The 23,327-nt window shown below is 59.2% G+C and overlaps 3 protein-coding genes across 3 annotated transcripts in view; 2 read left to right on the plus strand and 1 right to left on the minus strand.

The window, feature by feature from the left end:
* The window catches only part of TMEM94 (transmembrane protein 94), a 50,337-nt gene extending 44,809 nt beyond the window's left edge, over positions 1–5,528 (plus strand). Inside the window, exons 29-33 of the mRNA XM_057401392.1 lie at positions 222–376; positions 691–785; positions 1,731–1,824; positions 2,066–2,236; positions 2,982–5,528. Coding sequence (XP_057257375.1) covers positions 222–376; positions 691–785; positions 1,731–1,824; positions 2,066–2,236; positions 2,982–3,054 — 588 coding nt within the window. The 3' untranslated portion in view covers positions 3,055–5,528. The remainder of the gene's footprint in view (positions 1–221; positions 377–690; positions 786–1,730; positions 1,825–2,065; positions 2,237–2,981) is intronic.
* TEKT3 (tektin 3) overlaps positions 1–23,327 on the plus strand; it is a 201,992-nt gene that overhangs the window by 8,256 nt on the left and 170,409 nt on the right. The gene's annotated exons all lie outside the window — the stretch shown is intronic.
* Positions 6,280–23,327, minus strand: part of CASKIN2 (CASK interacting protein 2) — a 29,906-nt gene continuing 12,858 nt past the window's right edge. Inside the window, exons 2-20 of the mRNA XM_057401366.1 lie at positions 18,600–18,651; positions 16,552–16,649; positions 16,304–16,449; positions 16,095–16,190; positions 15,158–15,288; positions 14,862–14,970; positions 14,644–14,752; positions 14,292–14,386; positions 14,092–14,209; positions 13,721–13,900; positions 13,213–13,334; positions 12,993–13,074; positions 12,786–12,880; positions 12,497–12,607; positions 12,315–12,416; positions 11,972–12,110; positions 9,520–11,658; positions 9,107–9,416; positions 6,280–8,604 (exon numbers count right to left, since the gene is read on the minus strand). Coding sequence (XP_057257349.1) covers positions 8,508–8,604; positions 9,107–9,416; positions 9,520–11,658; positions 11,972–12,110; positions 12,315–12,416; positions 12,497–12,607; positions 12,786–12,880; positions 12,993–13,074; positions 13,213–13,334; positions 13,721–13,900; positions 14,092–14,209; positions 14,292–14,386; positions 14,644–14,752; positions 14,862–14,970; positions 15,158–15,288; positions 16,095–16,190; positions 16,304–16,449; positions 16,552–16,649; positions 18,600–18,651 — 4,331 coding nt within the window. The 3' untranslated portion in view covers positions 6,280–8,507. The remainder of the gene's footprint in view (positions 8,605–9,106; positions 9,417–9,519; positions 11,659–11,971; positions 12,111–12,314; positions 12,417–12,496; positions 12,608–12,785; positions 12,881–12,992; positions 13,075–13,212; positions 13,335–13,720; positions 13,901–14,091; positions 14,210–14,291; positions 14,387–14,643; positions 14,753–14,861; positions 14,971–15,157; positions 15,289–16,094; positions 16,191–16,303; positions 16,450–16,551; positions 16,650–18,599; positions 18,652–23,327) is intronic.

Below are 23,327 nucleotides of genomic sequence, written 5' to 3' on the forward strand. Positions count from 1 at the left end.
CAGGGTTTGGAACTAGATGATCTTAAGGTCCTTTCCAACCCTAACTATTCTATGATTCTATGACAGAAAGGGAATCCCGTAGCACCAGTGTGCCCACAGGGCAGCATCTCACCTGTACTACAGCTTGTCTTTTGCAGCCACTGGTCCCCTGATGGCTCTTGCAGGGGAGGTTGGGCCATTGGCATGCCCACATCATCCTCCTGCCTCTGCCTTATTCACAGACTCAGCACTACTTCCTGTTCTGCTTCCTGCTGAAATTCAGCCTGACCATCTGCTCCTGCCTCATCTGCTTCGGGTTCACCCTGCATGAGTCCTGCAGAGGGGTGAACACTACCAGCCTCAATCTCACAGCCTGCTCCTCCATCATGCTGCACAGGTGAGAACCAAGCCTGGCACACACCTCCCTCACCCTGCAGGGCCTGTTGCTCTTGCCCTTCCCAGGAAGGACTGATTCCCCTCTAACAAGCTTCAGACTCCTGCATGACCCAGCTATAATGACTATAGGGAGGATGGGGTGCTTTCCCCATAGCCTTGGTAACTGCATCTTTGCTCACTGTTGCCTCCTGGTACAAGGACAGCCTGACTCCAAGCTCACTCTTAGTTCTCTCAGGAGGGACGTGGCCCTGGTGGGCACAGGTCAGACAGTAAGTCCCCACTGTTGACATCTTCCTGTATCCTCTCATTTGCTAGCAATGCTGATGGTGCTCCTGACTGGTTTGGGACATTTTCCAATGCTCTTCTTGTAGCCCAGAAGCTCACAGCTGGTCTGGTTGTCTTACACACAGGTAAATCTCTGTTCCCCAACCCCCATTACCCACTCTGGGGGGGAACTTGTCCCCTATACCAGAGTACAAGGTCCCTGCTAGAAGCAGACATTGATTGCAGTGGTCTCTCAGCACAGCCATAAAGCCCTTGTCTTACTAAACATTGCCCTCACAGATAGGGCAGCACCTTCAGAGCTAATTCTGCTTCTTACCAGCCTGATGAAGCACTGACTCCTTCTCAGTTTCACCAGAAGAGCAGCATCCCTCTAGCTGGAAGCCTTTTTAAACCCTGAGGAGGGGTGGGAGCCAGCTCCTGACTGACTCTCACCACCTGCACAGCATTGCCTGGCAGAGAAGGTCCAGCTGATCTCTGAATACCTTAAAGGGTCTCTGCTCCCTTTCCACCATGTCACAGGATGTTGTGCCCTGGTGCCTGGCAGAGCACTGCTGTGCAGGTTGTCCAGGCCAACAGAAACACTTCCTGGTTTGGGAGGCAGCCTTACTTTAGAGAACTGTAGTGTGCATGACTGTTAATGTCCTTCAGACCACTGAGGCAGGTGGGAAATACTGTTTGGAAGAGCCCAAGCAAAAGCTGAGCAAATGCTCTTGGGTTCTGGCTAAATACCCATCTCTGGGCTGGAGCTTTCTGCTGGTGCAGGCCTGCGGTGACCCAAAAACAAGGGCACATCCCATGCTCCCTCGTTGCGGTCCTTTGCCTGATCTTTCATGGCATCCAGGCTGCAAACCAACCTTGGCACCCCCATAGTGAGTGATCCCTGTGCAGTACTACTGCTGCACTCCTCCCACCCTGCATATCTTGGAATTGCTATGGGGAGTCTGCTCTGGAAGGACCTTGAATGAACGGCTGGTTTCAGGGACATAAACCCCTTTGAGTTTATAGCTGTTGGTGTATATTGTAAAGTACGTGTGTGATGCTAAATAACCCCCTTCCCTCTGTCCCTGTAGTGTTCATATCCATCACCCACGTCCATCGCACCAAGCCATTGTGGAAGAAGAGCCCCCTCTCCAACCGGTGGTGGACGCTCACTGTGGCTGTTGTGTGAGTATCCCCAGGCCCTGTTGGGGCACTCCAGGGTGCTGGAGGAGGGAGGGCTCTAGATCTGCTCCAGCACCAGTTTGCTGGTGCTGAGGAAAATGACTGTACATGGCAATTGTTCTGCACTGAATTGGTGAACTGTTGTGAACTCGGGATTGTTACATCTGGGCCTGAAGCTCGATGTGCAGGTCCTGGGAAGGCTGTTAGCTCTGCTGAGATGTGCTGTGTCTCTTTATGATCTTAGATTGCTTGGGCAAGTGGCACAGACTGTGCTGGACCTGAAACTCTGGGAAAACCTCAGTTCTTCATTGACCTTTAACCATGTCTCCATCTCACCGGTCTCATGGCTCTTGGGTTTTCTTTCTTTGGTCCTTGTGGTTATCATCAACGAGATTGTCAAGCTGCATGAAATCAGGTATGGGGATAGTAGGGAAGACGGGGAGAAAGGACTGGCGCCTCACTCCAGCCTGGCCTTGAGCTGCAGAGAAATGCTGCACAGGGAAGAGGGTGGGGAATGAAAAGGAAAAGATGATTGCATTGTGTAAATCACCTGGCCATTGTGTGCAAGCTCCTGTTCCACCTCTCGGGGAGGAAAGAGGGTCAGGGAGGGGCAGTGGCAGTGATTGGGAGCAGGAAGAGAGACCAGAATCTCCTTATCTCAAACCAATGAGAGGGACACAGCCAAGGTCTGTGGAATACCGGTGTGGAACTGGAGAGGGCTGTTCTCTCCATCTCGTCCCACGAGGACAGAGAGGCATTGAATCACAGCAGAGGAAATACGTCCTCACACAGTGCCTGGACTGTGGGACTCATTTTCACAGGAAGAGACTGAAGCCAAGAATTAGGAGCAGGCAAAGCGACCGGTTGTTCTTCCTAGCACAGGGAGCAGCAGAGCTGGGAGTTAACACTAATGAGCATTGAGTCAGGAAATGGGTTGGTGAGGAAAAACAGTGGGGATTGAGAGAACCCTGATGGGGACAGAGCTGCTCTCTCTGTTCCTGGGAAGGCTTTTTAGACCTTTCTCTGCTTTCCCTGGAGATGGGACTTGGCTGGATGGGGTAGGATCGAGATGGGTTGCTCTCTGGATTCAGTTCCTTTCTTATGGTCCTACAGGGCCCAAGTCCATATGCTGACTCCTTTCTTTTTTCTGCCTTCTCCAGGGTCCGGGTCCGCTACCAGAAGAGGCAGAAATTGCAGTTTGAAACAAAGCTGGGGATGAATTCTCCATTTTAACCCCTCTGAGCTCGAGTTCTCTGGAGCCAGGGCCACACAGCCACAGCCTGCACTGAGAGTGGCTGCTCCAAAGGCTCGGGGAGCTTTCCCTCACACGTGCAAACCAGACAGCTCCCTGCCAAACTACATCAGCACCTTCCAGGGGTCCCAGGCAGGGCACTGCTAGCAGGATCCCCCAGGTATGCAGCCCTTCCCCAGCCTGCTTGGGCACTCCCAAGGGAGCCTGCAAGCTCCAGTGGCTGTTAAGGCTGCTCTTCCTTTATTTATTTATTACTAGAGGTTTCTGTTAGTAGCATGGTGATGCTGAAATGAAGTGACTCCTTCCTTCTGTGTGAGCAGATGGGTTTCTTGGAGCTGGCAGGGGAATCTGGGGCCAGCATAGGGCTGCTGAAGCAAGAGATCTCTATTGAAACCCATTTTGGTTTCTCATCTCCGCGTGCTCTCCTGGATGATGTGTATGCATGTCCTCACCCACCTCCCTGTGTCCTGGGGCAAAGGAGCCCTCTCTCTTGCAGCTCCAGGGGTGCTGGGTGCCAGGTGAGGCCTGGAGCTCACATTCCCAACGGGACACGGGGAAGGGTCTCTGGCAGGGTGCTGGGAAAGCCTCTGCCATGGCCAGGCTGTGCCAGGCCTGCCCTCTAGCGTTGTTGCTGTAGCCATATGCCGGCTGCTGAGTGCTTCAAGGCAGGGCTTTAGGAAAAGCTGTCCACATTTGACCCTAGTGATCTGGTGCAGAGGGAGGCTGTGAGGGCAGCTCTGCCGGCCTGCAGGGGGGCAGCATGGCTCAGCTTCCTCCAGCCTTGTTGAACCAGCTCTTACCTGCTTTAGCAAGGCCCAGAGCAGTTTACAAGCATGATCCTTCTCGTGATTCACAGTGCTGGTTTGCTTCAGTAAAATGCCTGCTTGAGGAGGCCACAGCTAGAGAGAAAACCTGAGCCCTGCCTATCCTGCCATGGAGGGAGGGCAATGTCTTTCCAGGCAGGATACCTGCATCTAGCAGTTGTGGCTAACGTGGAGCTGGTGGACACCCTCTTTCCCAGTTCTGGCACTGTGCTACATCCCCTGCTTGCTCTTCAAGGCACAGGGAAACATCCCTCATCATATCTTTCTGTGATAGGGGTTGGAGGTCTCCCCCTCCATGCTGCTGCCCTCAGACCTGTTCCCTGTTTTTCTGGAGGTCTGTTCTTCATTTCACTGGGAGAAGCCTGTTCCTGAGGGCTGCTGCAAACCATGGTTTGCCCCAGCATGGCACACATGCTCTTGAACTCTGGCCAGACCCCAGTTATACTGGGAACACTGGTGCCATTGTGGTTTGACAGTTGAGGGCCACACAGGAGCACACAGATTTGGCTACCAGACTTGTTTCAGCCCATGGAGATACTGTCTTCCTAGTGCTAAAAACTGTCTAAAGCTGGTAGATCCTGGCACTGGTTTTGCTCCCACTATTAACACTACAGTCTAAAGCTGATACTTCTCCTTTTTGGCTAACAAATGGATGCTGGTTCTTCCCTGGCAGGCAGGGAGCTGACTGGGATCCCCCAGACTCTGCCCTGCTGCTCCACTCCGTCTTCCGTACATTTCAGCATAACCAGAGAGCATGCACACTACTGTGTGTCTCTAAGCAATACCCTTCTCCCTGCTGGGGGTCTGGTAGGAGAGCAAAGGGGGTACAGCCAGCCTCTGAGCTCTGGGGACATGAAGGATGCTGGAGGAGGCTATTGGGGTGTTGAGAGGATTGGACCCTGTTCCTGTGGTTGGAGAGAGGATGTTTAGGTTCCATGCTGCTGGCAGGGCTGGGATAGGGAGCCAGCAGCTCATGCTTCCATGCTGCTCTCCTGCAGTGCAGCAGCACCAGGCCACCCCTGCTTGCAGGGGGGTTCTGCTCAGCTCTGCCAGCCAGGCTGAACTCTGCCTTCACTCCTCTGGGGACTGCAGAGCTCCTGGCTAGGGAGAACAAGCTGTATCGTTCTCAGGCTCACTGAACTCACTGAACACCAGTTCCAGATCTGCTACCCTGGCACCTGAGAGATCAGCTTTGCTCCCCTATGCCAGGCTCAGCTCAGATACAGTCTCCTCTATGGCCAGGCTGAGCTGGAGCCAGAGCCACCACGAAGCTGCTCCCTGCAGAACAACCCCTCCAAACCCTTAGCTCTTGCCCTGTGCCACTGTTGTAGGTGATAACAGGCAGCAGATACCGGTGCTTCCTCCTGCCTACACCTTCTTCTAGGGGAGGCACCTCCATGCTTTCCTTCTCTGGGTGATCACAGATGTTTTCCTGCACCCTCCTTCCCGTTAGACTTGGAGGGAGCCAAGGCCTATGAATGAAGCCTTTTGGATGCAATTGCCAATGCCCCCCTTCCCTCCACCACTGAGGTACCCGAGGGTCAGGGTACGCAGCTTCAGAAGTTTCCTACATCAAAATGTTTTTAAATGGTGTATATTTTATATTAAAATTTTTGGGATGTATGTACAAATATTTGATTTGTATTAAAACTTGTAAATTGTATTCAAAAAAAAACAGGCAAGAAACTCAGACCCACACACATCCAGTGTATGAATGGCAATAAATGAGTGAGCTGGATAACACACACAGTGAGAGTGGGAATGAGTTTGCACCCAGCAAAGCAAGGAGGTAGAAGTGTGTATGACTGCTCTGAATTACCTGTTGTAGGGACACGGCCTGAGGGAGCTGGATGCTCCTGGGACCTGATCCTGGCACTTTCTGCTCAGCTTCAGGCAAATCTGTCCAGCTCTGAATGCCTCTTCCTGCAGAGTAACACTCACTTACCTCATGGTCTCCTGGATCCCAGGCACTGCTTTGGCTGGTGGCACCGTGTGAAGCCCTCTGGATGGAAGGTTGGGATGAGCTGGAACAGGCACTGGGAGCACCAGAGAACAGCGGTGTGGTGAGATGGGGCAGCCTGGGCTTCTTGTTCCTGAGCAAAGCAGGACCTGGTGGCACTGTGGCTTACTCCTTGGGTGCCTGAGGCTTCAGATGTGCCCAGAGCAGGGCAGGGGAGGTCATGTTGGTCCCTGCACTCTCACCATGGTGGTAAGACCCCAGCTGAACACTAACCTTGCTGGAGGTAGCAGTGGGACTCTCACCAGGGGAGCTTATCAGAGGAAACCCCAGTCTTAAGGTCTCCAAGGTCAGGATGAAGCTGATCCTCAATGAACTTCAGAGTAGGTGTGATTTGACATGAAGGACACGCAACTAGGCAGAGCTATCAAAAGGGTAAAATATGCCCCACTGTTTAATAGCATTTAATCTTACTGCATGTTAGTGGAAAACAAAACACATGATTAACACAAACAGAGCAGATGGTTTAGAATCTGTTGTCAGTCTGGTGATTACACGGGCTATTTTTTCCCCTCACTGCCTTGCTGCACGGAGCAGCTGGGGTCAGTTAGTCCCACTTGCAGTGTACATAACTTACACACCATACAGTAGCTTCAAAATAGAGATCTAGAGCTTCAAAAATAGGCATTCTTCTGCAAAAATCAAATGGTTCAATTCCCTTATTGACAACGAGAGCAGCGTGGTGCTGCCCTCAGGTGGCTCAGACAACGACAGCTCCACGCCAGTGTCCTCATCCCTGACCCTAGAGTCCAAGGCTTGCAGTTCTGGTTAGTAAATATATAGAATAAATCACATTTAAAATATATACATTGGCCTTTAGAAAAAAACCCACGAACATTTACAGTTTATCAACACTGGGAAAAGAAAGAACTGGGCTTGTCCCAGGTTGACTCGAGTAAAAATCAGTTTCAAAAGGTTTCCACAAACCTTCTCATAAAGTGCCACTGGTTGTAGCTATTTACAACCAGTCGGGTCTGTGGTGTAGCACTCGCCTGTCACATACGGGCATTTAAATACATCAGTCAGAGCAACCAGCTAGCCAGGAGAGAGCGGTCTCATCCGCCTCCAACTGACCTCAAGTCCCAGCCAAAGAGAGGGTTTCTGTTTTTCCAAAGGGAATATTTTGTCCTTGCTCCTGCTTTCCAGCAGTTAAACCCCTCAGGAATGTCCAGGCAGGCTCTGCTCTCTGCAAGGGGACAAGGGGCTGCACAGTTCCAATGCAGTCTCGACTCCCAAAAGGACTGGGAAGCAACTGCCTCTTGAGCCACCTTCTCCCATTCCAGTTTGGTTTTGTGTCAGTGATCATTTTAAAAGAAGGGGGATATGTAGATTATTCTTTTCCCTTTGTCAGGAATTTCTGTAGCAAATGGCACTTGAGTACAATCTTAGCTTCCCTTGTGGTGCTCGGATGCTTTCACTTGCTTGGCATGCCGAGCGCAAGCCAAGTTCAGGGCTCTTGGACATATTTAGACATGCACTACTGAACAGATCCCGCTGGAGAAATCCGTCTTCCAGCGATGCCGCCGTTCCTCCTGCTTGGATGCGGGGAGCTACTGCTGCTGCTCCCTGACCACATCCAGCCTGCACACACGGTAGCTGCTGCTGAGCTGAATGCACCCGGTGCCTGTGGGGTCACCCCTCCTGCTGCAAGGAAGCGTCCCAAACGCTGCTCCTGTTCAACAATGCTCCCAGTGGAGTTAGTGCCAGCAGGGAGGGGAGTGGGAAAAGGGACCGATTTCTCCCCAAATAAGGGATAGAGAGGGGAAAAAAACGGGGAAAAAAAGCACTAACCGCGCTGCTACTTCCCCCTGGGAGCACCAGGCTGCTGGTTTCATAGGCACAGTGTCTGCAGAGGGCAGCTCCCTTTAGCAGCATGATCCCAAAGCACAAGCCTTCGGCGCTGCCATCACCATCCTCCTCTCTCTGGGCAAGGGGCAGCCAGAACTCCCCGTCCGGCAGGGCCGTGGCGGAGCATCCACTGCTTCCCATGCTCGAGGGCTGCGAGGGTCCCGCAGGAGGGATTTCCATCCCCTTGGATTACACGCTGCCTGACGCTGATGCGTTTGGAAAAGCAGCAAAGCAGAAAAGGTTCCTTCTCGCTCTGCGAGCTGCCAAACTGCGACAAACCCCGTCTCCTTTGAGCTGCTGTCAGGCCCTGCCGGGGTGGGATCTGCTCAGGGAACAGCCAGCCCAGTGCCGGCTGCCCGGGGAGGTTTCTCCTCTGACACATTGTTGGCAGGGGATAAATAATAAGAGGCAGGACTCAACAATGCAGCAGGGAAACAGAAAGGTCCCTTGTGGAGGCTCCTCGGCTTCTCCGTGGCCTCCAGGACCTCCCTGCGCAGCCCCCCGGGGCTCTCCTCCCGTTGCCAGTCTGGTGGGAAATGCCTGACCCCCTCGGAAGCGAGCCCGCAGCCGCGCTGGCACGTGTGATACGGAGCCAGGGGCGAGCAAGGAGGGGCAGCAGCGTTCCCAGCGCGGGGCAAAGTGTGGGGATGAGGCGGCTGGAGAGACCTGGAGGCACCTCAGTGCTGGATCTGCTCTTCCCCATCACAAGGGAGCGGCCGGAGGGAGGGAGGGGAAGGAGGGAGCCTCAGTCCAGCATCGCATCCAGCTGGTCGGCCAGGTCATCAAACATGTTGCTGATGTCTTCCAGGATGTTCTTGGCTGAGTGCACGGCCCCGGGGTGGCTGGGGAGGAAAGGGAGAGAGATCAAAACACAGCCCAAAGGCTTTGAGTGCTGATGGGGAAGGGTTGACCACGCTGGATCCGATGGTACATCCCTTGCACATGTACATCCCTTCACCTGCCATCCCCAGGGACTTCCCATGGACCCGATGGTACATCCCTTGTACACGTACATCCCTTCACCTGCCACCATCAGGGAATTCCCATGGACCCGATGGTACATCCCTTGTTCACGTACATCCCTTCACCTGCCACCATCAGGGACTTCCCATGGACCCGATGGTACATCCCTTGTACACGTACATCCCTTCACCTGCCATCCCCAGGGACTTCCCATGGACCCGATGTTACATCCCTTGTACACGTACATCCCTTCACCTGCCATCCCCAGGGACTTCACATGGACCCGATGTTACATCCCTTGTACAGGTACATCCCTTCACCTTGCCCTCACTGGGAGCTTCCCAATCCCCCTCGAGGGCCCATCCCCAGCATCTCCCTCACCTCTCCACCTCCTCCTTTGTGATCTTCTTCTCTGCCGCCTGCACCGCAGAAGCCAGGGTGCAGTTGGTCTGCTCCAGCCGCTGGTGCGCCAGCTGCCCCGGGGCTGATGCCGATGGCTTCACCAACACCTTGCTGCCCGCCTCCAGTGCCCCGGCACCGGCCAGGGACCCGATCACATCCGGCACCACCTCAGTGCCCGCCCAAGGAGCCACGGCGTGGCGGGAGGGCTGCAGGACCTGCTGGTAGATAGTCTTGGGCCCGGAGAACACGAGCTTGGTGGATGCTACTGAGGTGTGCTTGGCGGGGACATCTGCAAAGGAAGGGGACCCATGGCGTACAATGGCACGCATCCTCCTCACCTCCTGTACCAACCCAGGAGGAAGCATCCTGTCCCACTCCCACCTCTCACATACCTGAAGCAGGCGTCCTCACCACAGCAGTGCCGAGCAGCTCCGTGGGGCTGGGGGCTTTGGTGGGGCTCGGTGCCTTCTTGATCCCCTTCTCCAGAGACAAGATGCTTTTCTCTATCTCGGCAATCCTGAACTCCACGCTGTCATCATCAAACGCATCCCCAGCCAGCCCAGCCTGCGGTGCCGGCGCGGCGGGACCGGCGATGCTCACTGCCTGCGCCTGGGCGTACTGGGGCATACTGGGGCTGGTGGGTGCCTCGGCCTGCCCGGCCATGCTGAACGCCTTCAGCACGGCCTGCAGCGGCTCCCGCTCCCGAAACCGGGGCCGGCGCTTCACTGTGTCCGACTCGGTGAGGTTGAACTCCAGCACCGGCGGCTCCTTGGTGACAGTGGGGGCCACCACCGGCTCCTTCCCAGTGGAGCAGGGGGGCTCTGCTGGCTGGGAGCTGGGCTCTGTGTCCAGCACGGCTGCATCAGCCTTGGGGTGGCCGGTGGGCTTTGGCCGCTGTTTGATGGTCAAGTTGCCTTCCTCTGCAAAGGGGATGCACTCGCTGGAGCTGTTCTGGGAGGATGAGGAGGACACCTCTGGCTTGGTCTCCTCCTCCGTGTCTGAGCAGGCATCCTCCCGCCCTCCCTGTGCGACCACCTCTGTCATGGGAGCGCTGGGCTCGCTGAATGTCCGTCTCCGTGGCTTGCCGCTCTCAAAGGGGTCCCTGCCAGCATCGGAAAGCACGGTGCTGCTGCTGTCACCGCCGTTATAGGGCTCGCCGTCCACATCTCCCCTGGGGACGCAGTCCTGAGCCACATGCAGCGGCTTTGGGGCCAGGAGGGGCTTGGGCGGACTTGGTGTCCCCTCCAGCGCAGCCGCCAGGCTCTTCACTGTCCTGCTGCGGCCGCTGTCACCCGCATCGGGCACGGCCTGGGGGTCTGTGGGCTGCCGCTGGGGCTCGGGGGGCTGCTCGCTGTCTGCGAGGGCGCTGGACACGGAGCTGAGGCGCTTGGGAGGCGGCGGGGGGGGACCCTTGCGCTTGGCCCGGATGGCGAAGGACTGGCTGCGGGTCACCTTGGTCTCTGCCTGCACACAGGAACGGGGCATCTGGCTGCGCCCCGGCCGCCGCGTCAGGGTGGCGTAGGAGCCCAGCGTGCTGGTGGGAGCCCCGTCCTCCTCCTCGTGCTCCCCGTCCGACAGCGCGTAGCGGTTCAGGCTGTGCGAGCGCTTCTTGTGCTTGAAGCCTTCGCCCCCGTTGTGCCGCTCCCCGTGCGGCCAAGCACCGGGGGCTGCCCCTGCGGTGGGACACGTGGAGGGCGGCTCCGTGGGGCCGCACTGGCTGTGCAGGTAGGAGAAGGCTTTTTGGGCTGAGGTCTGCAGGCTGCTCTTCTGTCCCGAGGAGAAGGGATGCACCAGGGTCTTGGGCTGCTCCGCTCCAAGGAGGGAAGGGACCGTTGGGGACTTCAATGAGACGTGGGGGTACATGAAGACATACGGGGCTGCCGCCTTGCTGGGTGTCTGGGGAGGAGTACAAGGGGTGACCGCCGGTGTCCCGCTGCCTTTCTGAGCCGCCGGGCGGGTGTACTGCTCCGTGCCCTCGGGCAGGTTCCTCTCCTTGAGCGGGCTGCCGCCGCCACCATTGGCAAAGCCATTGAGCCCCTCGGGGGAGACGAGCTTCCCATAGGGCTCAGGACCGGGCAGCCCCGGCAGGCTGGCCGGGCTCTCCTTGCTGCGGGGGGGTGCGCAGGACTGCCCGCTGCTGCTGCTGCTGCTCTCGCCGCTGCCCAGGCTCTCCTGCGAGGGGCTGGAGAGGTGCCGGGACAGGACGTGGTCCTGCGAGTGCCCCGAGCCCCGCGAGCGCACCCCGATGCTCTCCTGGCTCCGGGACATGCCCTGGCTGCTCTTGATGCCGAGGGTGTCGTGGCAGCTGTTGGACATGGCTGTCTGCAGCTCGTAGCTGAGCTCACTGTCCTGGAACGTCGTCATTCTGGGGGTGTGCGGGGACTGGCACTCGCCGTTCTCCAGTGACTCGATGGTGACGATGTCCAGGGCACCGGGCACTTTGCGCCTTGCCAGGGTCGCTTCTGCTTGGTTGAGGCTTTTGCGGAGGTCTCGGAGCTTCTTGACGGCCAACATGATCTTCTTCTGGTGGCCTGCAGGAAGGTTGCAATGGGAAAGGGGTGTTGGGTCGGTTCTGGCCCCTGTGGCCTTTGTTTCCTGGCCAAGAGGTCACACCACAAACAGGGGCAAAGGCCTCCGGGTTATCCAAACACTGCCTTTGGGAGGAGACAAACTATGGCCAGTGTCTTCGTGGCTCCAGCCTGCCAAGGGAGTCCTTAGGGACAGCCAAGGACTGCCCCTTCCGAGTGCTCAGGACAGGCCTGCACCTCCCAGCCCGAGGAAGAATGGGGCGTGGGGACCTGGGTGGGAAGCTTGGCTGCCCTGGCCATGGCGGCAGGGACTCACCCAGCTTGTTGATGCCGATCTCCTGCAGATCCTCCCACGTCAGGTCCGTGACGATGGTGATGGAGTCGTAACCATTGCTCACCAGCTTTTTGTGGTACTGGGGCAGCCCGATGGCGCTGAGCCAGTCCATCAGGTCAGCCTGTGAAAGAGCACAGAGATGCTGCTGTGAGCAGAGGCATGGGCAGCTCCTTCATCCATCCCTTGACCTGGAGGCTGCATTAGGGTCTAATTGCATTAAAACAGCCTCTATGTACCTACAGACCCCAGTCCTGTGCTGGGGTAAAAGCGCTCCCAGACCTGGGACAAGAGGGTGCTGGACCCAAGCCCCGGCACCAGGACTCACCGGGATGTAGTTGGGCAGCCACTCGGTGATGCTGAGCTGCCCGATCTCGGTGGAGATCTTCTTCCTGTGGCCTGGCTTGGTCACCCCGATGGCGGTGAGATCCTACCGTGAGCAGAGCAGGGCAGCGGTCAGCAGTGGTACCCACTGCAGCAGCCTGGGAGGTGGGGAAGGACCCCACTTACCTCTGGGGTCATGCGGCTGATGGTGGGGACATCGTAGCCGGCGTTGAGGAAGTTGGCGGTGTAGGATTCCAGCTGGAACTCGCTCAGCCAGTTGTAAATGGCTTCTGCATCCTGGGGAGAGGACAGGGCAAAGGACAGCCCATGATGCAGGGGCTGCAAGGACCTGGGTGCTCCAGGAAAGAGCTCCTTGGGTGCTCCAGACCCATCCCCTGTGTCCCCAGTGCAGTGAGAACTGGGCTGAGACCCCCAGCTGTGGCCCTCACACCCAGCACACCAGGTCCCCAGTTACCTTCCCCTCGAGGAGCTGCTCAGGACGCAGGAACTGGTGGGAGAAGACCCTGTCTCCGGGGGGGCAGCTGCCAGGGGGCTGGTGGGTCTGGGTCCCTGGCACAGAGGAGACAGGGGAGCTGTTATGGGGGTACCTGAGCAGCGAGCAACCCCCAGGGCTGGGGGCAGAGCTGTGCCCAAGGCCCCATGGAGCTGGGACACCCCTCACCTGCTGTGGGGGTCAACTGCCCATTACGTGGCTCTGATCCCAAGTGGTGTTGCTGGAGGTCGTCACCAGTGGAGGGCAGAGGCTGGGGGAGAGGAGAGGGATGGAACAGGGAGGCCCTGTTGCACCCTCATGAGCAGAGCTGGGTCCCCAACACTGAGCACAGCTCCAACCAGTTAAGGGCTGGGGTTCCAGCCCTGGGGGAGCAGGGACTGGTGCCTACCCTGGCGTTCTCGATGAGGATGCTGGTGCTCTGCCCGTTGGTGCCCTCGGTGCTCTGGCCGCTGCCGGCGCTGCGGATGCTGCCGATGCTGCCCTCGCTGCCCACACTGTTCCTGTCTCCTGCTGCTCGGGGCATCAGGGAGCAATCAGGGTCAGGGCTCACACAGGGCACACAGGTCCCAGCAGGGACCCATGTGCCAGCACACTGATACCCCTAAAACCAGCCTCCCACGAGACCCCTGCAGCCACTGACGATGCATCGGTCCCTCCTCCCTCCCGGCACACACAACACAGACAGGGCAACCAGGGCTGGCAAGGGACACACAAATGGACACGGGGACACAGCCTGGGACACGGGGAGGGAAGGGGCTGCTCTATGGACTCCCCTACACTCCCTTTCCGTGTGCCTGCTCCCTCTCACGTGGGAGGTGGAAGGAGAGCATCCCCCTCCGTGTCCCCCTGCGCGGGCAGGGCTGGGAAGAGGGGAAGGTCCCCGGCTGCACCCTGACCTGAGCTGTCAGGGCCCGGGGCCGTCCGGGTTAGGGTGAGGTGCCCATAGGCTGGGACGCTGGGGGCTGCCTGCTGAGGACACTCGTCGGGGAGGTGCTGCAGGCCGCCGGGGGGGGCCGGGAGCGCCGCGGGGGGGCCCTGGCGCTGGTGTGCGGGTGGCACGCGGGGCACAACCATGCCTGCAGGCAAAGACAAAACACGCGCGGTCAGAGCTCGTGCGGGAGGTGCGAGCCTCAACCCCAAACACAGCCCCTGCACCCACCCCGGTCCTTCTCTGCCCCCCACCATGGGCTGTGGGGACCTGTCCTAGGGGAGGTGCAGGGGGGGTGTCACACAGAGCGCTGTCCCTGGCTATAGGATGGACACTGACCTGTTCTCTTGCTGATGACTTCAGCGATGGACGGGGGGAAGTACCCGACCCGATCGGTGCCTTTCTGGGAGTCGTGGATGTGCCCCTTCCATCGCCCATCTGGATGCTGCTCCAGGACCTGCCGCAGGGATGAGAGGGATGGGGTTGGTACCTGGGGGCTATGCTGGAGCAGGGGGACAGGGAGCAGGGAGCAGACTCACTGTGATGACATCTCCTGCCCGGACATTGAGAGCGGTTGGGTCGTGGAGGTTCCAAAAGTCCTTCAAAGCTCGGACCTTCAGGATTCCTGATGCCTCTGAAGACAAGGGACAGGGGGAAGAAAGAAGGTGCCAGAGCACAGGGAGGAAAGAGAAAGCAGGGGGAGAAAACAGGATCGAGGAGAGAAGAAAACATTAATACTCGATCCCTGGTCACTGCCCATAGGGACGACTGGGGCATGTATCACACAGGACCAGGATGCTGAGGCTCACAGCCAGGCTGGTTTGGGTGCTCAGGAGGAACACTGGGAGCCCCACGGGGCAGAAGCCCCTCTCAGTGCCGGCCCCACCTCACCTCTCAGCAGCTGCTTGATGTCCTTGCTGGCGTGTGAGGTGGTGAACTGGTTCACGATGTCCAGCGCCGTCTGGTTGTAGGTGTTCCTGATGTTCACATCCACACCGCCCTGCCCACGAGGGGACGTGGTCACGGCCAGACCCCACAAGTACCACCAGACCCACGGGAGATGGAGGGGCCGAGGGGAAGGGGATGGTGGCTGCCGCCACCGCGCTCACCTCCAGCAGCAGCCGCACCACCTCGGTCTTGCCGTAGAGCGCGGCCTCGTGCAGGGCTGTGCCCGTCTTTGTCTGCTTGTTGATCTCGATCCCGGCCTTCAGCAGCTGCCTGGTGGGAAGCAGGGAGAGGGATGAAGAGCAGGACACGGGCACCAGGGCCAGCCTGGGGACAGCCCCTTGCACCGCCGAGGCTCTGGGGATGAGGAACCGAGGTGGGTTTGGGAGGAAGCAGGACTGAAGCCGTGATGGGTTTCTGCAGGACAGGGCAGTGCCCAGGCTGGGGGGGGGGCTGTTACCTGATAATCTCCTTGTGCCCGTTCTTGGCTGCCAAGTGCAGGGGGGTGGTGTAGTTGGGGTCAGTGGCATCCTTGGACTGCCCCTCCAGGAGGGCGACGCACAAGTGGCTGTTCAGAAGCAGCTGGGCCACCTACACAGGCCACAGATCGAACAGTGGGGTGCAGGTACCCCCACCTGCACCCTCCCAGCATGGGGCTCATCCCTGGGGCCAGCCTTCTGCTCCCCATCCCTCTGCTCCCCTCCATCTGCAGCCCCAGGGTTTGGCTGGTGCTGGCTGGTCCTTGGCATGGCCCCACTGTCGTGAGAGGCCATAAAGGTCACAAGCACCAGAAATAGTCTTCCCATAATTGGGCTTTTCAGACCAAGCCCTAAAAAGCTCCAGTCTCTCCAAGCCCAGAGCAACATTCAGCGTCTCAGGGCAGCCCAGGGGCACAGAGGAGTTATTTTTACTGCCCTGTTTATAGCTGCAGACATTATAGATACTCCAAAGATGGAAATATCCCCCTGCTCCCCTCCCCAGTGGGGTATGGGACAGTCTGGCTGGATGAGCTCCAGCCCAGCCCGATGGTGTGGTGCTGCCTGGGTTGGGGTCTCCCAGAGCACAGGGTGGCCCTGTCCCCACAAGCCATGCCAGGACCCGGAGCTGGGTGCTCATGGCTTGTGGGGACCAGCCAGCAAAGCCTATCTGAGCTTAAACAGGAACCAGGAGCGAGGACTCCCCACTTCCCTCCCAGCCCCATGCTGCCCTGTGTGAGGTCAGGAAGAAAACCTGCAGCTCCCAGGTTCAGGATCCAGCCTTATCCAGGCAGATGCTGCCTGCTGGGCGCTGAGGCTTGTGGCAGAGAGAAAGCACAACCAGACCCAGTGCTTTGCTCCCATAGGAGCCAAAGAGCTCCAGAGACGTGCCCAGTGCAGGGCAGAGCCCCCAGCACTCACCTTCAGGCGCCCGAACTCGCAGGCCAGGTCCAGGGGGGTTTTCTTTGCCTTGTTGATGAGGCAGGGGTTGGACTGGTGCTGCAGCAGCATCTCCGACTGCGGCAAGCAACGTGGTACAGGAGCTCAGCATCATCCCACACTACGGGGCTCACCCCTTGCATGATGGGGTTCACCCCAGAGGGTGTGTGGGGTGCTGGGCTCTCACTTACCACCTCGTAGTGGCCGTACTGTGCCGAGAGGTGCAGCGGGATCTGCCCATCCAGCGAGGCCATGTTGACGGAGGCAGCGGCTCGCAGCAGCACCCGCACGGGCTCCACGCGCCCCTGCCACGCTGCGTAGTGCAGGGGCCGCATCCCTGCAGGAAATGGGGCTCAGCAGGGATGGATGAGGCCCCCAGCCCTGCTCAGGGTGTCCTGGGGCCATGGGGTTGTGCCAGGGGGTCGGGGTCATCCCTTACCATTGCTGTCCTTGATGTCGACGGTGGCCTGTGCCTCCAGCAGCAGCGAGATGAGGTCCAGGCTGCCGCCCAGGGCTGCGTGGTGCAGTGCTGAGAACCTGTGACACAAGGCAGGGCTCAGCCCAGCCCCATCCCCACCACGCTGTCCCTACAGCCCCTGCCTGCACAGGGACATGGGGCTGGTCACTGCCTGGTCATGGCCACATCCCTCCTGATCCCCTGCTCCCAGTGCCCGCGCGCGCGCGCGCGCGCGCGCGCGCGCGCGCGCGCGCGCGCGCGCGCGCGCGCGCGCGCGCGCGCGCGCGCGCGCGCGCGCGCGCGCGCGCGCGCGCGCGCGCGCGCGCGCGCGCGCGCGCGCGCGCGCGCGCGCGCGCGCGCGCGCGCGCGCGCCTCAGTTTCCCCATAGCAAAGCAGATAAATCCCTTCGTGCTGTCCAAGCCCCAGGGCTCAGCAAGGGATGCAGGGACCTTGTGCACCCCGACACCACAGCAAGAAGTGTCCCTCAGCCCCCAGACAGGCAGCATGGATAGAGATGCACCTCCTCTCTCTGCAGCACAGCCACACTGCTCACAGCACCCAGCAAACACAGCGGCACAGCAGCCACTGCTGCTCCCTTGCCATGCCAGCAGGGATGCCGGGAGCCCACGGCACACTGTGGGAGGCCGCTGGTAATGAAAGAGCCCTGTGTCTTGGGGCTGTGAAAGGGGCCTGTCTGCCCAGGGCTCCCCCTGTGCTGCCACGTGAAGGGCCAAGGCCAAGCAAAGGGTCCCTGCACCGCTGGGGATTAGCCCATGTGCTGCTCCAAGCGGTGTGAGGGGCTTCCAGGCAGAGCCAGCCTGGGAATCCAACGTGCTCAGCCCTGTGCTGGGGACACAGCTCAGCTACCATGGCTCCCTCCTCCCGATCCATGGTCCCAGAGCATCCCCACATCCCTATGGGTGATGCAGGAGGGATGCGAACCCCAGCAGGGATGCTCCTTCTTTCAGTGCAGCCACCGTGTCCCTGAGCTCTGCCTTGAAGCGAGAATGTGGGAGGTACAAAACACCCCCAGCCAACCTTGCAGGGATCCCTGTGGGGCCAGCTCTGCCCTCGAGGCAGCTCCAGCAGCCCACGTTCACCTGCCCCATCATCTCTAACCCACAAGCAAGGTGACACCAAGGACACCATCATCCGTGTGGCTCTCCCATGCACAGCTCTCACCTCCCTGCCATCCCCTTCCTGCATCCCATGTGCTGCCCATGCCCATGCCCTCTCTGATGGGGAACCCTCTGCCCTTGTTCCCATCAGCAGCCCTCCAGGAGCCCTGTGCCCTATCAGAACCAGATCATTGCTTCTATTATTACATTTTTTTCCCTATTAAGCTCCATTTGCACAGTGCTATTTTCAGACAGAACCATCCTGCACATTCTCAACCCCTCACTGCCCTTCAGGGCTCATCACGGACACCCCCTCCTCCAGAGCCCTCAAACAGAAAACCTGTAGGAATTAGGTACAACAGCAGCACAGGTCAGAACTAATCCAATAAGAACACCACACTGATTTATTTTATGGCCCTTTGTGGTTTCTTTAACTCTCAGTACCCATCTTATTAAGTGCTTGGATTCTGGAAGTGATGAGCTACACAAATATGCTGTGGTCACTTGGCAACCTCAGCGTGTCCCCCTCTAACACCCCCCCAGATGAAGGGATTTTCCTCTTGGGACATTAAACACAGGCACAAGCACGTGCAGGCACTGCTTCAACCAGCACTGAAGACATGGGTCACCGGCTGGACACCCTGTGATCCCTTTTCACCCTCATCCCTATGGAAGGGGACACGAAGAGCTTTATTTTGCTGGATGGATCGAGCACAGCCCTTAGTTCCAGCAGGCGCTGGCTCTGCCTCTATGGGGCTTGCCCTGGCTTTGGGATGCTGCTGTGCCCCCTGTGCCTCAGCAGCTTTCTGACACCCAGAGCTGCAGAACCGACTGGATACAGGGAAGAACAACCCCCCCCCCCCCGCCCCATGCTGGCAGCAGCACCCAGCACCCTGCCAGGGGGGCACTCACCCGTCCGCATCCTGGTAGTTCACATTGAGGCGCTTGGCAGACCCCAGGAGCTCTGCAGAGAGAAGAGGTGAAGGTGAGGGCAGGAGGCAGCCCCCAGCACCCTGTGTGACCCCATCCCGCAGCCACACCGACCTCCCGGCGCACAGAACAGCGCCTGCCCCATCCCGGCGGCCTCTGCCCTCCTCTCACTCCATCTTCACATCCACGAACCCTCAATGGGCTGACCCAGCCCAAGCTCAGACCCTTTCCTCCTTCATCCTTCCTGCTCCATCTCTGTGCACCCCCGGGACGGGCCGGACCCCGCAGCTCCCGTCACCCCTGCTCGTGGGACCGTGCTTCCCTCCCTTTTATAGGCAGAAACACCCCAAAACTGCTGAGTGGGGCCATTCCGCTCCCCACTCACCCTCCGTGCCCATCCCTGCTGCCAAGGCCTGGCCCACAGAGCACATGGCTGGCATTTTATGGCCGAAGCCTCAGTGAATGTGAGGATTGTGCCAGCCCGGGTATCCCTGTGTCCTCCCCATCGCTCCCCATTGGGGACCACTGAACCGCAGAGGATGCTCACCCCACACAGCCTCACACTCTCCCGCCCCCCCCCGATGGCTCCTTCCCGCAATTAATTCGAATGAATTCCTTCCTCCCACACGGAGAGGACGTTTCATTCTCCACCGAGGGGTTGAGAACGGATTAACATCCCTGGAATTCATCCGCCAAGTCAAAAGGGAAAGAAAGGGGAAGGGATGCGGGGGGCACGGAATGCCGCCGCTCCTCCTCTGCCCCATGGCCGGGCCAGGGAGGATTAACTGCTTTGAAAAGTTCCTTTGCTGTTTCCTAGGGAAAATCAAAGCCTGAGAGCCAGGCTTGGAGTGCTCCAACCCCACTAAAACATAGCGGGGTCCTGGGGAAGGAGTCCCTTTCCTTGCAGCTGGACGCAGATCCTCAGAGATCCGCAGCTCTCTTTTCCTCCTCTCCCGAGGTCTCTCCCCACCTCGCATGGCAGATCCCATACAAAGCCATACTCTGCTGTATGGCCCCTCCGCAGGAAGGCAGGGTTGAAGAGGGGGCCGGCCCATTCCTCATGCAAATGGTAATTAAAGGAAACCAAGGGATGCTGCGGTCCTTACTGCAATCTGTGCTGTTTTGTAAACAGCCTCATTAGTGCAGAATGGGCTTGGAGTGGCTGCCGGTGAAGGACTCGTGACTCCTCACCACAGCTGAGGGGATCAGGATGGGATCACCCTAATTACCCCTTCCAGAGTGGCAGCCAGCGGCTCCACCAACCCGAAAGCTCTTCCAAAGCCACATCCCATTGTGGGACTGCTCCCATCAGCTGGAAACTGCCTGAGCTGGGAAACAGGGGTGAGGAGGAGGAAGAGAGGGCCTTAGCCACTGCAGAGGGGCAGAGCCTGCATTGTGCTAGGAGGAGAAGGGCTGGATGGATATTCCCACTGTGCACATCCGAAAGAGGCTGAAACATCCCACAGCCCCCCCAGGCTGGCTCTGGAGCTGAGCAATGCCTATTATTTGAATAGCACAAGCTCTCCCTAAATCCCATCCCGAACCACCTCCTGCAATGGCACTGGGGTGGCTGGTGGGGTCCAGTAAGCGGGGCTGGGATGCAGTGGGTGCCCTAGGACACAGGGGGTGTCCCTGTTGGCTCCCCAGCCCCAGGAGGCAGCTGTCAGCATCTGCACAGCAGGGTCTGTGTCTTTGCCCCTTTCCAAGCAGCATTCCTCAGACTAGTTCCCTGCCCAGCAAGGCTGGGACACGGGGCAGGACCATGCAGACCATGGACAGCATGGGTGGGTGGGAAAGCAGCAGGTCCCCAGAAGCAGAAAGGGTTCATCCCCAGCTACAAACTGGAAACAAACCCCTGGGAAGGGGAAGGTTTCCCTGCATCCCTCTTCCTCTTTCCACCCATGTGCTCCTTTTGACCACTTTCCCCATTTTTTTCCCCATTTCTTCAACACCTTCTCCTCCTGTTGGCGTCCCGGCAGCTCCAGGCTCCATGGCCTTCCTCACGGCACAGCATTCCCAGTCCCACAGCCCTCCCAGACTGGTTTGGAGATGCACCTCCAGCCGGGACACCCTAGAGCCAGGCAGGGAAAGGGCTGCAGGGCTGAGGCTGATCCAGACCCTTCCCATCCCAGGCACATCATCACCTCCTGTGTGTTTGCAGCAGGCTGGGAGCACCCATGGGCCTGATCCACAATCCCCCCGCTCCCTGCCAGGATCACATTCACATCCCAGGAAGACGAACACAGGAAAACACGGATTTGGTGCCAAAAAGCCCTTGAAGTGGATGGTTCCAGGAGCGTGGCATCCCAAGGGTTAACTCCAGCTGCGGGCTCCCCAACATGCCCCCTCCGAGGGGTCCCATCGGGCTCCCATCCCTGCTCCAGCGCCTGCCCAGGCAGGATGAGGCTCGGCAGCGTGGGGCCGGTGCTGAGCGAGGCCTCGAGGGAGGCAGAGAGCTTCTGTGCAGCGCGGGGCTGCCAAGAGCAGCGCCGGGAACTGCTCACACGTGTGTGGGGCTGGGAAAGCAGCGCGGCCGCCAGCGGGACCCGCACCCTCGGCCACGGCATCATGGAAGAACCGGGCTGGGAAAGAGCCTCAAGCTCATCAGGTCCAACCGCTCCCAGCACTGCCGAGGCCACCCCTAACCCACGGCACTGAGGCCTCGTCTCCACGCTGTGTGAACACTTGCAGGGATGGTGACTGCAGCCCTGCCCTGTTCCAATGCCTGAGCACCCTCTGGGGCAGGAATTGTTCCTCAGCTCCATCTAAACCTGCCCTGGTGCAGCTTGAGGCTGTCTCCTCTTGTCCCATCCCTTGTTCCTTGGGAGCAGAGCCCAGCTCCTCCTGGCTCCATCCTCCTGTCAGGCACTTGTAGGGAGCCATCAGGTCCCCCCTGAGCCTTCTCTTCTCCACACTGAACCCCCCAGGTCCCTCAGCCATTCCCCATCACACTTGCGCTCCAGGCCCTGCACCAGCTCCATTCCCTTCTCTGGCTCCAGCACCTCAATGTCTCTCTTGTAGTGATGGGCCCATAACTCAACCATGGCAAAGTGCCAGCCCGTGGCCATTTGAATCCTCACTGGTGGAGGAGCCAGGATGGCACAGCCCCACATGGCATACCCCCAACCAGCCCCTGCGCTGTGCCCTGTGCCTCAGTTTCCCCATGGGTCCAGGCTGCACCCCCTGTTGTACTGCCCGCTGGGCTGAGCTCATCATGGGATGCAGGGGGCACCCGTGGAGCCGCCGGCCAGGGCAGGCTCCTCACCCGTGCCGCTGGCACCCGGCCCGGCACCAACCCCTATTTACCCCCCCCAGGCGCTCACCCGGCGCCGGCTGTGCCGGCTGCGTGGAGCCAGGCGTGTCTCTGCCCGGCCAGCACCCGGTGCCAGCGCAGCGGGTACGGCATCGGCATCACCCCTGCCCCTCACTGCACAGCTCGGCCCCGGCGGCTTCTCCCTGAGGTGCTGGAAGCGGACACGATCCCTCCGCAGAGCTGGCCTGGATTTGGCTCCCAAGCATCCTGTCTGTCCCCCCCCCCCACAAAGCACCCCTTGGAGACTCCTGCCCTGGCTCCCCCAGGGAGAGTCAGGCTCCAGAAAGCGCTGCTTTAGCTGTGACCCCCCCCCCCCGGGTTTTGTCCGATCACTGTGGTCTGCGCTCTTCCACTTCAAGCCTTTGTGGAGAGCACAGATTGATAACAGGAGACACCTCCTTGCCAGTCCCACCTCTCTGCTGGGCCTCTGTCACAGGCCCTCATCCCTTCCCCTTGTCTTCCCATGGCATTCCTACACTGCTGGCTGCAAGTATCCCCATGCCCTGAGCCTCCCCGCACTGCAGGTCTGAGCATCCCTGCTTCACGGGCATCCCTCAATATCCATCCTGAGTGTTCCTGCGCCATGAGCATCCCTGCATTGCCAGCCACAGCATCCCTCAACATCCAGCCTGTGTGTCCCCACACGGCGAGCATCCCTGCACTACCAGCCACGGTTACCCTGCATGGAGGGATGCTCTGTCCGGGCACTGCAGGAACAGCATCCTTTTGCCGTGTGGTGGGAGAAGGCCCATGTGCTCCAGACACACCAAATGCCCTCTTGGACAAACAAAAGCCACGCAGGGACTCTCACCCCTAATCCTGCAGAGCACCAACCATCTCCCCCTCCGGGGGCTGGAGGTGGCAGCCTCACCCGACCTGCCCTGCCTGGCCTGGGGGTGGCCCTGCCCCACACACAGTGGGTTCATGCTGGGCTCTATGGACGCTTGATGTCTCACCCAAAACTGAGACCCAAAGAGGTGACGTCTTCTGCAGGAATCTCCCTTCCTGTCGCCCCTGCATCCACAGGCACGTCCGCTGCGGCCACCCACACCCGGCTCCTCCTGGAAAACCGGCTGCTTCGGATGCAGCTTCCCAGTAGGCTCGGAGGAGATTCACCCGCTCCGATAGGGAAGGAGCTCAGCCACAGCGGGGTGAAGAAACTCAACCAAAGTCGCCCAGCAAGCTTAGGATGGAGGCTGGGTGAGAGCCAAGAGCTTCTGACCCTACCATAGCCAGAGCCCAGTGCTGTGCTCAGCTCCCTGGGCATGCAGGGCTCCCCTGCTTCCCCTGTGACTATGGGTGCTGCTGGGTGGGATACCTGGACAAGCACCCATCCCTGCATCCAGATGCTCAGCTGCCTGCAGTGCTTTCCTGCCTGCAAATGGCCTGTCCTGGGG

Source organism: Pezoporus wallicus, unplaced genomic scaffold (assembly GCF_028554395.1).
Source record: "Pezoporus wallicus isolate ANWC-B61680 ecotype Strahan unplaced genomic scaffold, APGP_CSIRO_Pwel_v1 contig_8702, whole genome shotgun sequence".
NCBI classification, from domain to species: Eukaryota; Metazoa; Chordata; class Aves; order Psittaciformes; family Psittacidae; genus Pezoporus; species Pezoporus wallicus.